Consider the following 15,028-nt stretch of genomic DNA (forward strand, 5'->3'; position numbering starts at 1 on the left):
TTGTAGGAATTGTTTGGCATCTATTCAGATGGGATGACCATAAAGGATGCACAAATCATAATGATAATCCCTTTTGCAGTGAGAACATGTTATTAAATGATCAAGTCAGAATCATATAGTAATATAGGTATTTTTCCTTGGGCCCTTCGCCCGGTGATCATAGATGGCAAATTGTTTAACAATATGCTTGTTGCTTGTCACATGTTTCACCGTGAGGGGATATTGTGCTACGCATTTCTTTCTGCAGCCACTTGAGTAAGAAGTGTGTGTGCTGCTTGTTGCTGGGGAAAATCACAAATCCATCTTCATCCCAAGTGTTTTACACGTCTTCTCACTTCTTCCGATTGAATAATAATGGTATTGCCATTGTTGTGGCATTGGCTTATGTTTCAGTCAACATTTGCAAAGGATTCTCTGCACACATTAGTCCTCAGGCTAAACTGATTGTCAAGTTCTGGTACAGGCAAAAAATGTGCAAAGTATTATTTTTAAGAATGTTGCGAGATGAAGCCCCCAGTGGATGAATCCACTGCAGAGCTTCCCATCATAGTTATTTTTTTTGTAGGAGGATCTGAATCAGTCTTCTTAAACAAGAGTGACCCTCATGACCTCTGGTCACCTTGAAAGTGGCAGTCAGGATCCTGGGTGGCCACCATAGCCGTGGCCGATAGACTGAAGTGAGAGAAAACACAGGAAAATTACAACGTATCTCTCCCTTTACAGGTTCATGTGGGGCGCATATTTAAAGATGTTTTGTCAGTTTTTTTGCGAAAAGTTAGATTAGAAGATCACTCTCCAAAATGCCACTCTTGATTTCACAATCCAGATGCTCAGCCCTGCAGAATTACTGTGAAGCCATTGTTGAGTCACATTTTGTTTTTTAATTATGAATTCTGTCGGCGATTTTTTTGGTAAATAAAATTCAGTTTCAGTGTTAAATACTTGCTATTCCTTCACAGAGACAAACAGGATTAACCTCTTTAATTAAAGCTCCATCCGGCTCTCTGATTTTCAAAATCAACAATCAGTGTTTCCATTCTCCCCTCAGATGTGTGCAGTGAATGGTAACATGTTAATTCAGATGTGACATAAAAGTACTTTTGAAAGATGGGAATAGGTGAAGTATGAAGTGACTACAGGTGAAAATGAGCCTGCATGGCTCAATCTGGCACATTTACATGATGGATGCTGGTGCTTATGTTGATTAATGTGCGCTGTACCTTTTAGATAAAGAAATCTGAAACAAAATTAAAAGAAGACGCTGAAAAAATGTTTGTCCCTGCACTGGATTTGGCAAATACTCTACATACAGTATGATGTAGGATGATGCAAGCTGTTTTAGGACATGGCGGGTTTTTAGCAAATATAGGGATGATAAAAGACATAGACACAGGCACAAACCTGGTCTGTGAGGATTCGGGGATTAATTTCAGGAATGGCGCCCCCTCTTAGCTCATCTTCCACAACCATGAGTCTGACAACAGGGACATAGAAACAAACATACTGGTTGTCAAAAAAATTGAAGAAAAAGGAAGCCTGTGTTCTTCATATTTACATTCAAATGGGTACATTCAGCTATCCTCAGAGCTTCCTGAAGCTGAATCTGAACGGCCTGTGGAACAGTTCAGGCAGTTCAAATTCAGCTGTTCAGACACAGTGTGAAATGCGTGTGTGCAGGATACTAAAGTGTGCACCCATCTGCTCTATCTGTATTGAGAGGTTTTATTTAACTGAAGGAGGCTTGCTACCAAATGAGATGAGATGTTGATACTACAGTTATAGTAAAAATAAGCTTTTCATAGGTCTGGATTCTTCTGTCCTTGTGATCAAGAAATACAACTAAAACTAATTCTTATACATTTGATTTGAGACATTACCTCATGAAGTGTTTCATTTTAGGTATGAGCCTAATGGGTATGATTTTAGGTATTAGTCTTGTTATTGAAATGAGCTACATTTAAAGGAATAATTCCATCTTTTGGGAAATGTACGCTTATTTGCTTTCTTTCTGAGAGTTGAATGAGAAGACAGATACCTCTCTTATGTCAGTATCCTGTGGAGTTTTTGACCACTACTGGTGCTATGTTGTTAATGAGTGGTTCCCTTGTTTGTTCCAATTACATGTTCAAATAGCATGGGCTCAAAAGGTATGATTCCATACAAATGTGAACATGATAACCAATTGGGTGCCATAATACTCCATTCCAACCTTTGCAGAGAAAGAACTGTAAAAGCAAAAATGCACACAAACATGACCAGGCATGGACATTGGGTAACCCTATAGTAATTATATCAAATACATATATTTTTTTTAAATGGTGTTTGTCAACAACACTCCTGTGGAGTTAAAAAAAAATCCCCAGGAGCCAGGAGCTGATTGGCTTAATATTATCAATATATCTAATCCTCTCTAATTACATTTTTTTATCTAATTTGTTTAACCCGTAAATAAGAAATGCGAAATCATAAAGTTGTGGTTTAAAGAAGATTTATATTATTTTACTTATATATACCTATATTACTTTTCTTTTTGACACAGCCAGGCTAGTCCTTTTACTCTGCTTCTAGTCTCAATGTTAAGCTATGCTAAGTGGCTGATACGTGAGGGGTGTCAATCTTCTCATTTAAGTCTCAGCAAGAATGCAAATAATCATGTTACCCAAGGTTTTGAACAATTTCTTTAAATATGGATACGTACAGTATGACATCATGCAATTTGTATTTCAGTGGAAAACTTCTCTATGAACGATTTAAAGTAAAAGGAAAACTGGCATTTCAAACTTCCTACTTCACTACACAGGTGTTTTGTCTGGTAAAAGAAACTCGACCACCTTTACTTCGCATGAATTAACTATTTTTAGCAATCTTTGCACCACTCAAACATTTGATTTTACATGAGTGTGATTAACAGATGGTCTAGTATGTTTCTGTGGTAAATGCACCACTTCTTGTTTTATGAAGCTCCACTATAAGTTGGATATAATAATAATCATGATTAAGGGCTAGGCCAACAACGTTTGAAAATATTGTAGATTTGAAGTTTTGCTGAGAGATATGTTTTGAGCAGTGAATAGCACATCCTGAACACCACTTACCTGTTGATGATGCCTTTGATCTGAGAGTCCTTCTCCACTTGCTGCTGTTTTAGACGACGCTCGCTGTCATCGAGGCGGCTCTGGTACTGCATCAGGATCTTGCTTGTCTGCTGTTCCTGGTTTACAAGTCTATGCTCGTATTCTTCAAGCTTGCGGTGAGACATCTTCAGCCTCTCCTTCAAGGAATGTATCTCGTCTTCGTACTCTTTCACCTGAAATACAAACAATGTCCCTTCACCTCATCAGAAGTATGTTGTGGACGAGAGTGTTTCCTATACAAGCAAGAGTGTTGGAGTTGTTTGTCATAGAAAAAGCACACAAATGTAACAATAATATGTCAAGTATGATTATTTTCGGCTCTGATTTATATCGTTGACATATTGCAAAGCTGGTTGAAACAGTGTCGTCTCAAGTGTAAATTATCCAGATATAGATATCAGTTTGTTTAACATGCACAGTATGACTAAAATGTAACAAACATATGGGATAAAGGCAGCTGAGTTTGTGCATTGCTGATTAACCCCTCAATATCGAATGGTTTTTGGTACATTACGTTAGTTTATGCTTATGATTAACAAGTGGCTAATGAGCAACTCAGTAGACCAAGCATGATAAAATGTGTGAAGCCTTCTCTTTACCACAAACACATCAGTCTTCCAACTGTAATTTACGGCGTGAGGTGGAAAAGATGCTGTGCAAATCTACCGTCCAAAGTGACATTAGTTTCAATCTGATAGGCTGCTAATTAAGCTTTTCTGTGAAGATACATTTTCTTTCAGACTAAATCAGTTAGGTGGGCTTCCATGTGCAAGAGTCTGTCCTTCGGTTCAAAGTCAAAAAGATACAAGCTATTTCACATCACACATCAGCTAGTCTGGCTTGGTTTAAGAAACGTTTCCAGTGCAGTTTAATGATCCAATGTTACAGTATGTGTATTTTACACTTTGCAGCTATTCGAAGTTATCAACATGCTAGGCTTCTGAAAAAAATTTGGAATGGTATACTATCATTTAAGACTGTATATAGTCTCAGTAATTATTTGGCCCAAAAGAGCCCTAGGTTTTCTAACCTTCAATCAACTTAATGCAAATTAGGAACACCGTGACCCTTAATCCTCTCCCTTTAAGATAGTGACATTTAGGCTGCTAATTCACGTTGATCTCCCTCTCTATCTCTGCTTTCACTTTAAATAGTGTCACGGATGTTTTGACGGAAGCTATTTCCACTTAAATATTGAATTCTGGCTTGGCCCCCCCAAAAAATAGGTGTTTTTCATATTTTCTAACCTAATGTTAAGTATCCGTAGGTAGCGAGTACATTTACGCTTTTAAAAAGGCGGAGAAAAACAATAACATTGCTGACCCTCTCGAGTCGTGACTCATCCATGCTCTTGGAGTACTCCTTCAGTTGGCCCTCACGGTCCGGCCGCAGACTCTCGATGTCGGCTGACAAATGTGGCATGTTAGAAACCCAGGCCACTGTCCTTTCATTGAGGGCCGGGGTGTTCAATGTCGACTGAGAACCCTGAAGTAACAACATAACAGATTGGCCATGCTTGAAAATCACGTTTTTAAAGCTACAGTGAGTAACTTTTTCATATAAATGATTGTCAGTAACGTTCAAGCCTTCGGCAAACGAGTTGACAGTTCCACAAAACTCTCTCTGTATTTCTCAGTATTGCAGCGTTTACAAACTGGTGTCGTCGTCCCCTGACACTGGCGCACAAGCTCAAAAAAATCCCAAGAAGCGCCCAACAAATGTTTCAGTTGTTGATTACTGCTAAGAAAAAAACATGGACATACAGCAGAAGGTATAAAATCCATGGGAGATCACAGAAGGCTTACCTCATGTATATGCACGACAGTGTTATTGTAGTAACTCAGAAGTCCTCATGGGGGCAACAGAAGTTATGCACTCTAGCTTTAACATTAAAAATGCCTTTTTTTCTGAAGTGAATCTTCCAATACAATTAAATATCTATAGGTATTATAACATAACAAAATGCAAGCAAATGCGGTCTTGATCTTGTGCCATTTTTAAAAAACGTGTTAATATAATGACATTACTGTCTTACACTAAAGGCACTTAAGAAATGGGAAGGATTGCATCTGACCTGTTTATTGCCTGGTTTGAGCAGATGCGGCTGCGGCGGCTGCAGTTGTGCCGGTTGAGACTTCTTGGTGTTTTTGGTGGGCGTGTCTGTAGACCCCTCCCCGACCACCGCCGGCGGGCCCTGGGGCTCCTTAGCTGAGCTGTTCTGGAACGGGAGCCCCGGAGCTGGACTGTCTGTCACCGGCAACTGAGCCTCCTGTTGTTGTTGTTGCTGCTGTGTGTGATGTTGCTGTTGTTGATGATGTTGTTGCTGTTGTTGTTGTTGATGTTGTTGTTGTTGTTGTTGTTGTTGTTGTTGTTGTTGCTGCTGCTGCTGTTGTTGTTGCTGTTGTTGCGGGAGCGGCTGAGCATGGCGCTGTTTGGGCTGACTGCCGCTGAAGCTTGTGTCGACGGATTCGAGCAGAAGGTTCCTGCTCTGCGGGCGGGCCCTCGGAGGCGTGGCAGTGGCCCTCGGAGGCGTGGCGGTGGCCCTCGGAGGCGTGGCGGTGGCGTTAACGGAGCGCTGTGACTTGAGGTGCTGCGGGGCCATGGATGACTGGCGTACATGGTGGACTGTAGTAGGGGGCGTGGCCAACGAGCCTGGGGTGCCGGTCCCAGAGGCCGTCTGGGCTACCATTCCCATCAGGTGCTGCTGCTGAAGAGACTCCTGGAAAAAGGAAGGGGATAATAGGACAGCCGAAAGAAAATTGTCAAGAAAATTAAGGTGGTGGGTTAAATCCACATAAAAAGGCAAAGGCAGACAAGCACCCCATGGATTCAACCCAGGTACACCCACATGAAAGGAACACATTCAATGCACCAATTTTACTTGGCTCAATTTTCTACTAAAAACATAATGCCTATAGAATTATTAAAAAAAAACGCTGTGAGTAAAAAAAAGCACTGCAGACAGTGTCCCAATGATATGGGTGAACAGAGCCATCATGATAGCATGTGTGATAGGCAAAGGGACCTATCAATACCAAAACCTTAGAGAGGTAGCATTTTAAAAAGTTGATAAGGGGCCACCTTAGCTCAGTTGGTAGGGCATCCCCCCCCCCCACCCCCCCGGGCCGGGCCCAGCAGCAGACTTGGGTTTGATTCCTGCCCGCGGTCGTCCTCTGCATATCACTCCCCTCTCTGCCCCATTTCACCTCTGTCTCTCTACACTATCAATAAAGCATAAAAATGCCCAAAAAGTATCTTTAAAAAAATTGATACAAGCAGGATTTAAAGGGGGGGAAATAAAAATAAACTAAAATGGGTTAACCTCAAAACTTAAAAATGAATTGATTTCTGGGGGTTTTACATGGTGCATACAAAAGTAATCCCGATGTTTCGTTTTGCCTCTGACCAGACTTGTCCCAGAAGACCTGGAAGTTCAGAAATGGGTTCATGTCCCTAAACTATTAAGTGATAGATAGATGGAAGGAACTAAGGAGAGATGGATTGATAAAAGCTCTGTCCTGAAACACCATTCGCAATAATAAACAGGAGGCTGGTGATGCTTGTTCCATTAAGGCCCACGCAGCAGGACACAAATAGCTCAAGACTACATGACTACCATTAAGCATTTTCATTTCAAACGGACAGGCTGTAGTTAGTAAACGTATCAATGGGATGGATCAGCAGTCACTGACACAAGAGATCCTATTATACTACTTTTCTGGTCTTAATTTCTTGTTAAAAACTGCTATAGAGCAACCTGACACGAATCCCATCACAAAAAACTATGTAGATTTTAAGGACACTCTTCCTCTTACCCTAGCCAGCACAGCAGTCTCTCTCTACACACTGCTTTGAGCTTCTCCGCCCCTCCCCCCCCTGCTGCAAACCCCACTCCGTTGTGATTGGTTACCTTCCTTCCAGTAGCGGGAAATTTCAGGACATTTCCAGGAAGGTGGGGGCATGCAGCCGGAGCTTGCCTGAGCGGCAGCATTACCATACATGGAAACATGACAGAAACGACCCGAGCGTGAGAGAGAAAACCCGGAAATTTGAACAAGTTCGGCTCGACCGGCTGCCATAGTTTTTAGTGCTCTGCATAGCCACCCCAGACGGTCAGCAGGGAATACGTCGAAATGCATGTACGTAATTACTTGATACTCTAGTATGGTTAAACATTCAAACAACGTTTATAGGTCATACAAGTCGAAAAGTATCATAGGTCCTCTTCAAAGAACAAGACTCCTACTGAACTCCATCTTACACGCGACAGTCCAATTCAAAGTTTTAAGTTTATTTGGGTTCCAATGTGTTTTAAAACAAGTGTGATACTAATTGCTCAAACTCAGGTTTGCAGTAAAGACTGACTCTAACTGTATTATGTCTATGTCAAAGGAGATGTAGCTGTGATGTGCAGTCCACAGAGGGTTTAAGTACTAGGTTTATCAACCTCACTCTTTTCTGCCCTGCTGACCTACATATAGTTGTGAGCCCTGTTGAAACAAGGACACACAATATGACTGATTTCAAGTAACCTAGTTCAGAGGAGCAGACCAGCCAAAGATCCTATACTCAGTGTGTGGTCTGTAGCCGGTAAAGTGTCCCTTCAAAGTGCCTTTACATTACAGTTAGATTAGCATATTGTCCTATTGTGTCTAGTCTTGTATGAATAAAATACATTTCCTTAAATCAAGCAGCATAATTTTTTTTAAATCCTTTTTGAGGGGTTTTCTAATGCTTGGCCCACTCTCATTGATATAAATTGAGTTTACACATACAGGTACAACAGGAACAGTACCAGAAGCAGGGGAGCTGGGGGGGGGGGGGGAGGGCTGCAGCACCCCCCACACACACATCACACATTCAGGTAATTCGAAATGTAAAGCACAACGTTAAAGCACTTGTCTAGACCGGGATGTTAAATCACTTTAAGAACACTCAGAGCCTTCGTCCGAGCAAAGCAGCGCGTCACCCGGTGAAACCATGTGATGGTGACATTCACAGTGAGACCTCGACAGTGTGAGCTGCCGTGCAGAAAAACTCTTAATATAACCACCACTTGCACATGGACAGCGTTTAAATAAAGCCTCTAATTTTTATTATTAAAAGTGCATTGATGTAAATTATGAAATCTGAAAATTACGGCGGCAGTGGTGGTGCATAAAAAGACAGCGCAGTTGACAATCTCTCCTCAGCACCACAAGTGCCGCAGAAAAAAAGCCACAGTAAAAGTCGATCGCTCTGCCGATTCATGCCTCTGACACATCGACTTTACAAAATAATTAGTCGAGGCTTTGAATTTAGTGCTGCGGATGTTGAGCTCTTTGGCGATTTCCTGTGCCTCTTTTTTCTCTCGACACACAGCGTTCTCTCTCCCATCGAACAATCGCTTGTCCCGGTCACTTCCGAGAGCACCGCCAGTTTTCCACCCAAAAAAAAGAAAATAAACACAAGTTGGACATAGGCCCTTAAGCTGAATGATCGCTCTAGTAACGGGCAGTCCCTTACTGGACGCCGAATATTAGACCCCGAATATAAGACGACCCGACTTTTTACCACCTATTTCCAGGGGAAAACCCCCTTCTTATATTCGGACCATCACCGCTGTTTGTAACAATATAGCATTGGTAATTTTTTTTATCAATGTAGCGAGTTGCGTGTCAAGTGCAGGCTGAGCTTTTTTCAGCACCCCCTGCTGAGAATATGTTCCCGTGGCTATGAACAGGAACACATGTGAGAATAATGCATTCCAAATAGATAGAGATATCATCAGAGCTCACTGCCAATGCCCCAAGTGAACAACACAGAATGAGCGACTGAAATGAAGAGCAGTCTGTAAACATTGTGAGTTTATCGATGAGGTAAATAGCTCTCCACCTGGTGGAGCTCTTTTAAATAAAATAGCACTCTGTCTATTCAGCTGCGACTATCTCTAAATATGGAAACCAATTTCTGCCTTGCTAGAAGTGGTCTCTAACATGTGATACACTCATTTGGAGGCTGAGAGATGGTTCTGGGTTTACGATCTATGATGATTGTTTCAGTCACCTCTTTGCCCATAACATGAGGAGTTATGGAAGGTGATGCTACATTAGGCTGCACTACAGCCTACTACATTATAGATTTCCACAGAAGAGTGGCTTCAATAAATATGGCGTGCACACTACACAGGTTTCTGTTATGCTATGGGGGTCACCACTACAGATACAAAGGTAAAGCTAATTTGTGAGGATTTCATTTCCTATATACTGTATATTGGATATGTACGATTTGTGAAAAAATAAGCAGGTTAAACCCTTTTAAAGAGGGAGTCAGGGGGCACCCTTAGCTCAGTTGGTAGGGCGTCCCCCCCATGGGCCTCGGCCAGCAGAACCTGGTTTCGATTCCAGCACCGCGGTCGTTCTCTGCATGTCACTCCCCTCTCTGCCCCATTTCAACTCTGTCTCTACACTATCAATAAAGCATAAAAATGCCAAAAAAAATCTTAAAAAAAAAAAAAAAAAAAAAGAGGGAGTCAGAGATTCTGTACGCTTGTTGTGAAATCAAACTTGTAAGTCAAAACAATCTGTGAATCTCTCGTCACAATCAGCTACCTGTTCGTACTGTATGTGCACTGAAAATACAGTTACTGACGCTGATGTTTTGACTGTGCGAGCACATGTGAGAGATCCCTACCTGCACTTGCAGTGACAGCTGGTGCCAGGCGTAGTCATTGCTCTGATTCTGCCGGGTGAAATCATCACTGTAGCTGTGTGAGTGAACGATGCTGGGCTGCACCAGGCTGCTCTGTGAGCGCAGGCCGGACAAGTCCTCGCTGCGGGAGAACACCATGTTGCCAAAGGCCGGCTGGTAGTCGTGGTGGCCGTTCTCGGGCTCTGGAGCCAGGAGGAGAGGAGGGGGCTGAGGCTGATGCTGAGCCGGGGAGTTCTGGGCTGCCAGATGGAATAGTGGGTTCTGGAATGACAGGGGGAAGTGCATTGCTGCTGCCGCCTGCTGCTGCTGTTGAGAGATGGATTCTGTGGGCCCCCCTATGTGGCCCATCTGGCTAAGCCTCAAACCAGAACCCGCAGAGCCCGCCGGCATATGCCCACCAGCGCCCATACGGAGCGGACCGCAGAGGTTCCCGAAGCTGTGGCCCAGGCCGGCGATGGAGGCCTGAGACGAGGTGAGCATGTCTCCCACAGAGTTCAGGTTGGAAATACTGTTCATACGGGAGTCCTGGAGGTCCATCATAGACACGCTTTTATTCACACTGTGAATCTGAGACACAAACAATAAAGAAACACTATTGAGGACCAAGAAAATACACATTTTAATCTATTTCTAAATGTACAGCCAATGTTGTGTTTTTTATGTCTTATGGTTAAGCATTCTATTTGAAGAAATTTGCCTTGCCATGTTTTGCAGGTTTGTAAAATCAAGAAAACCAAAGTTTTTTGGCCTTTCAATGTAATCACTTTTGAAAATCAACGCAATCAAACTCCATCTCATCAAACTGAATGTTAGATGGTTAAAGTAGCTTTGATGATTACATAATCAGTAACAGTCAGTTCAAATCCGTTTTTTATTACCTTTAATTCATTCTGATGTTTTTGCAGAGAAGTTGTGAAAGCAAGTGAAATACATGTGTACAACGTGAGCGTTTCCCCGTGGTACCTTTGGATCGGGTTCAGTGATGTCAGAGCTGCTGGTGCAGTAGGCCGGGCTGGATCGAGCCAGCGGCGGGCGCGTCACGTAGAACACCTCTCTGGACGAAGAGCGCAGGTCCCGTTCAGCGTGACGCCTCATGTTCAGGTTAGATGTGAGGGATTCCACCGCCGACACTCCGGTCGTAGGGGACGGCAGGCGAGAGATGTCTATTGAACTGCAGATACAGAGAGAGAGAGAGAGAGAGAGAGAGAGAGAGAGAGAGAGAGAGATAGCTGTTACAAATTGTCACAATGAGTTTTTTATACAACAAGCTGCCAAAGAGACAAGAACAATTAAAACATACACATCAAATGGGTGAAGCAGAACCTAGCCTAACCAAAACAGTTACAGGTGGAGTGGGCTGATTCAAACTAATATGTTTAAATTTGTTAACGGATATGAGGGTATTTATTTTAATTTGATGTTGTAATTTGTTCCAGGAGTCAAGGGCAATGTGGCTAAAAGTTGTTTTACCAAGCTCAAACCGGGCGTATGGAACAACTAACATAAGCATGTCATCTAAAATGTTCAGCATTTTTATTAAGGCGGTCTCATAAATATTTATATTTACAAAAGCAGAGGTCCCAAATGAAAACCTAGTGATTTGGCCATATGTATGCCTTGTTCAGATTATTGGAGGTATAACCATATTTTTATTGTGTCACGACCCACTAGTTTAATCTTGCAGACAGAAAAAATACCAAAGTAAGTAGAACCAGCTGGTTAATTGTTTAACGCTGTGTTAAGCACTTTATGTGGATTACATTTCAAATAAATGTCCTTAGTATAAATTAAAACATTATAGAAAAAAATTATTGGTATAATTAACACTTTGCTATTCTTATGTCACATACAAAACATGTAAGGAACCAAAAGGATCCTACACATCAATAGTTGATGTACTGTTTTTCATCCTAGGCACCTGTCTAAGATGTAATGGTATGCAACAAACACACATGCTATATTATGTAATTGTTGCATAATGAAAGATTTGGAAACAGTGAGGAGAAGGCAAGGCTTAATCCTGTCTGTCAGTCACCCGTAAGCCTGATACCTTAGGACGAGAGAGCTACACAAGGAATGGCAGGTGTGCCGCTAATTGTGTTGGTTTGAATTACCAGATACACGAGTGCTTGCTAGGAAGGACTTATAAGCACAAAATAGCTGCAGGGGCATCCTCCAATTTTTCTCTTACTTAAGAGGTCTTATTTAAACAGTTAGGCTGTAATGAGAGCAATACTCTTGACAATAGCCCAGTTCTGAAATGAATTAAAACGCTGAGGAAAGAGGTTTGGTTAAGAGAGCCTGGGAACAGATGGCACTGGCAATTACTGATGGATAAAATACTTAAAAGGCATGAGCAGGTGCATTAACTGTATGGGCTCTTAGAAATACACCAGTGTTTGGTTTTGTACTACTGAATTCTCACACATTGGCCCCTTTCTTGTCTAACTGCTTATTAGACCCTTAGCAAAACTATAATTCTGTTTATACACTGTGTGGTCATTGTTATTTCAGACAGTTAATTGGAGCACACTCTTACAAGTCCAATTTCATGTCTAAGAGCAATGACAAAGACATGATCAGGAAACAATGAAAATATACCTGTTTAAGTCGCGCATCATAAGGCTTTGGAAGTCAGAGGACATCATCCTGTTGAAAGAGGGCCGGGAGAAGAGCCTGTCCTTGGGCCGGTCTGGCTGGTGATTGGTAGGCATGTGGAGCTGCGGGTTCCTCAGGGCCACACTGATGTCATTCAGCAGCCGCGGTAGGGGTCCCAGTTTGAGAATAGCATCCTAGCATAGCAGGGAGGTTTTTCAAAATTGAGAAAATCCAAAGCTAACTTGCCTTATAACACCCCCACAAATGAACATAACCTTTTGATTTGGTTTTGAACATGTTTTTTTATATGTTCCATCCCATCCTTAAATGTTTCAATATTATCCGTCTATCATGCTTAAATTCCACCACTTTACAGTTGAAGCTTTAACCGAGGTACAAAGACAAAAACCCTCCATTATTGTTCTTCCTGTTCACACAAGTCAGTTCACATCCACTCAACTCAATCGTATTGTCTCTTTTCTGCCCAGCAGCAAATATTCCATTGCAGAGTATGTGTCCGTGCACAAGTGGGTGGGAAACCTCATGATACAGCATGAGTCACTTATTCAGTCCTGAAGTTCAAATCTCATTCAAAAGCACAGAAAATGTCTCTCCTAGAATACAGATTTGCATTATACAAGCACATGACTTAACACCTTTAGTATGTAACCTATGGGACCTTTTAGGGCTGAACATAAAGTATTTATAACTCAAATTATAATATAGCCACAGTACAGTTTCAATTCATTAACTGTGCAAGCAGTGAAATATTAAAGTGCTACCTCAGTTTTAATTGAGTTCAAATCATATTCATCCTGTGTGTGACAGAAAACTGCAGAATCTCATTTTCCAACCCTCATTCTTCAGTCAGAGAAATAAATCCAATTAAACATTGTATTTAATGTTCCAATAACTCATCGTGTTATTCCACCCACCTTACTAAGCTGGCCCATGACTTCCCACAGTAAGCTGTGGAGCATGGACAGTTCTCTGCCGAGGTCGATGTAGCCTTCAAAGCCTCCAGCGTTTCCCCCGGTTTCCATGTTGGAAATCTCATAGAGGAACTGCTGCATGGAGCCCCACTCCATCTCCAGGAACTCGTTCATGAAATACATGTATTCCTCCTTGGGTCCAAATCTGCAGAGGCAATAATAATACGATTTGTGAAGACACAGGGAGAATGAAAGATGTTGCGCAGTGAAGCGTCGAAGAGGCAGGATCTAATGTTCACTGTTCAGGAGGGTCATCTATAAAAAATAAAATAAAATAAAAGGTATTTGCACAGCTAATGCTTGGTTTGTGTTGTTATGCTGTCCTTCTGATGTCATGCACGTAATAATTTTGATTAAATAATGTTAACTCTGAGTCTGCTAACTTTTTTGCTAATTTATTTTCAGATGTGGATGACCTATCTCCAGCTGTCCACTCTTACGTGCAGTTTAGATCACTGGAAATCACTGTATATTCAAATAATACATAAATAAAAAAAAGTACTATAATATGTGTTATACATAAATATTTCAGTTCTTTAATGTAGTCTGTGAAAAACGTCCATAAGACTTATTTACTAATTAGGGACCTTGAGTTATTTTAAGAAAATATAAATGAAATGAAACATGGCAGAATAAGCATGAAGTTAAGAATAATGCAGCCGGAAGAATTATTTTCATATTTAAAAAAAGAGTGGAGGTAGGAAGGAAAGCATTTGTTGAAAGCCTTAGAGGGAGCTCACTGTGAGTGAATACCCACAGTTTGTACTGTACCCTCACAGTCAAAACTGGTAGCATCTGTTTTGCGTGATGTTACTACTACTGTGACATGCAGCCCACCTTGCACTAGCATCAGTGTCCAAATAAAGAAAAATTAACTGAGGCAAAGTGAATGTAATGTCGTATATAGGGGGCTTGTAAACGGACAGGTGAGGACTGAGACTCACTTGCTGAAGCTGGCCAGGTTCTGCATCACCTTGGCGATGAGCGTGAGCGTGCGTGACGTGCGCTCGGCCGGGTATTCCTGCATGAGGTTGAAGAGGGAGGGAGACATGATGGCCGGGCACATGAAGCGAAGGAACAGAGACGAGCTGATGAGACTGTCGGCCAGATCCTCTCTGCCGCGCTCAGCACATCTGGCTCGCCACGAGGCAAACACTTCCTTTAGCTCCCGGGGAAATATGCTGGAAACAAAGAACATGTATTTCTATCACCACTAGTCAAGGAGAACAGCAAGATATTTAAAAAAACTAAATATGAAAGCACTTTTTAAACTTTTTGCATGATGTTGCTGATTTTACTGATAATATCATTGAGCATCCAAATAGTAAAAAATAATGTTCTAATTTAGTTATTTAAGTTTATATATCAGGGTTTGCAAAAATAAAGATTGTTTTACATGGAGAAACATGGGGGCCAGATATTTTCTAAATTGGAAAGACAATTTTAAATCACGAGCAAATGTCAATAAACAGAAAATTAAAGGTGAAGTAAGCGATTTATTTATGTTAATAGAAGTGTTAAATCGCTCTTTATTCATACAGTGATCACTTACATAATGTGCGCGTTTCATAAAGCCGATCTCTCAGTCAGCTGCTCTGCATGTAATCGGCAAAT

At 41.6% G+C, this 15,028-nt stretch overlaps 1 protein-coding gene across 1 annotated transcript in view; it reads right to left on the bottom strand.

Moving 5' to 3' along the window:
* Positions 1-633: 633 nt before the first annotated feature.
* Positions 634-15,028, bottom strand: part of LOC307263656 (ras/Rap GTPase-activating protein SynGAP-like) — a gene marked incomplete at both ends in the record, with an annotated part of 28,764 nt that continues 14,369 nt past the window's right edge. The window contains 10 exons of the mRNA XM_080044857.1: positions 634-672; positions 1,402-1,474; positions 3,096-3,307; positions 4,458-4,619; positions 5,209-5,853; positions 9,807-10,391; positions 10,788-10,995; positions 12,426-12,616; positions 13,358-13,559; positions 14,359-14,595. Of these exons, the coding sequence (XP_079900983.1) occupies positions 634-672; positions 1,402-1,474; positions 3,096-3,307; positions 4,458-4,619; positions 5,209-5,853; positions 9,807-10,391; positions 10,788-10,995; positions 12,426-12,616; positions 13,358-13,559; positions 14,359-14,595 (2,554 nt within the window). The remainder of the gene's footprint in view (positions 673-1,401; positions 1,475-3,095; positions 3,308-4,457; positions 4,620-5,208; positions 5,854-9,806; positions 10,392-10,787; positions 10,996-12,425; positions 12,617-13,357; positions 13,560-14,358; positions 14,596-15,028) is intronic.

Source organism: Ammodytes marinus (assembly GCF_949987685.1).
Source record: "Ammodytes marinus genome assembly, chromosome: 17".
NCBI classification, from domain to species: Eukaryota; Metazoa; Chordata; class Actinopteri; order Uranoscopiformes; family Ammodytidae; genus Ammodytes; species Ammodytes marinus.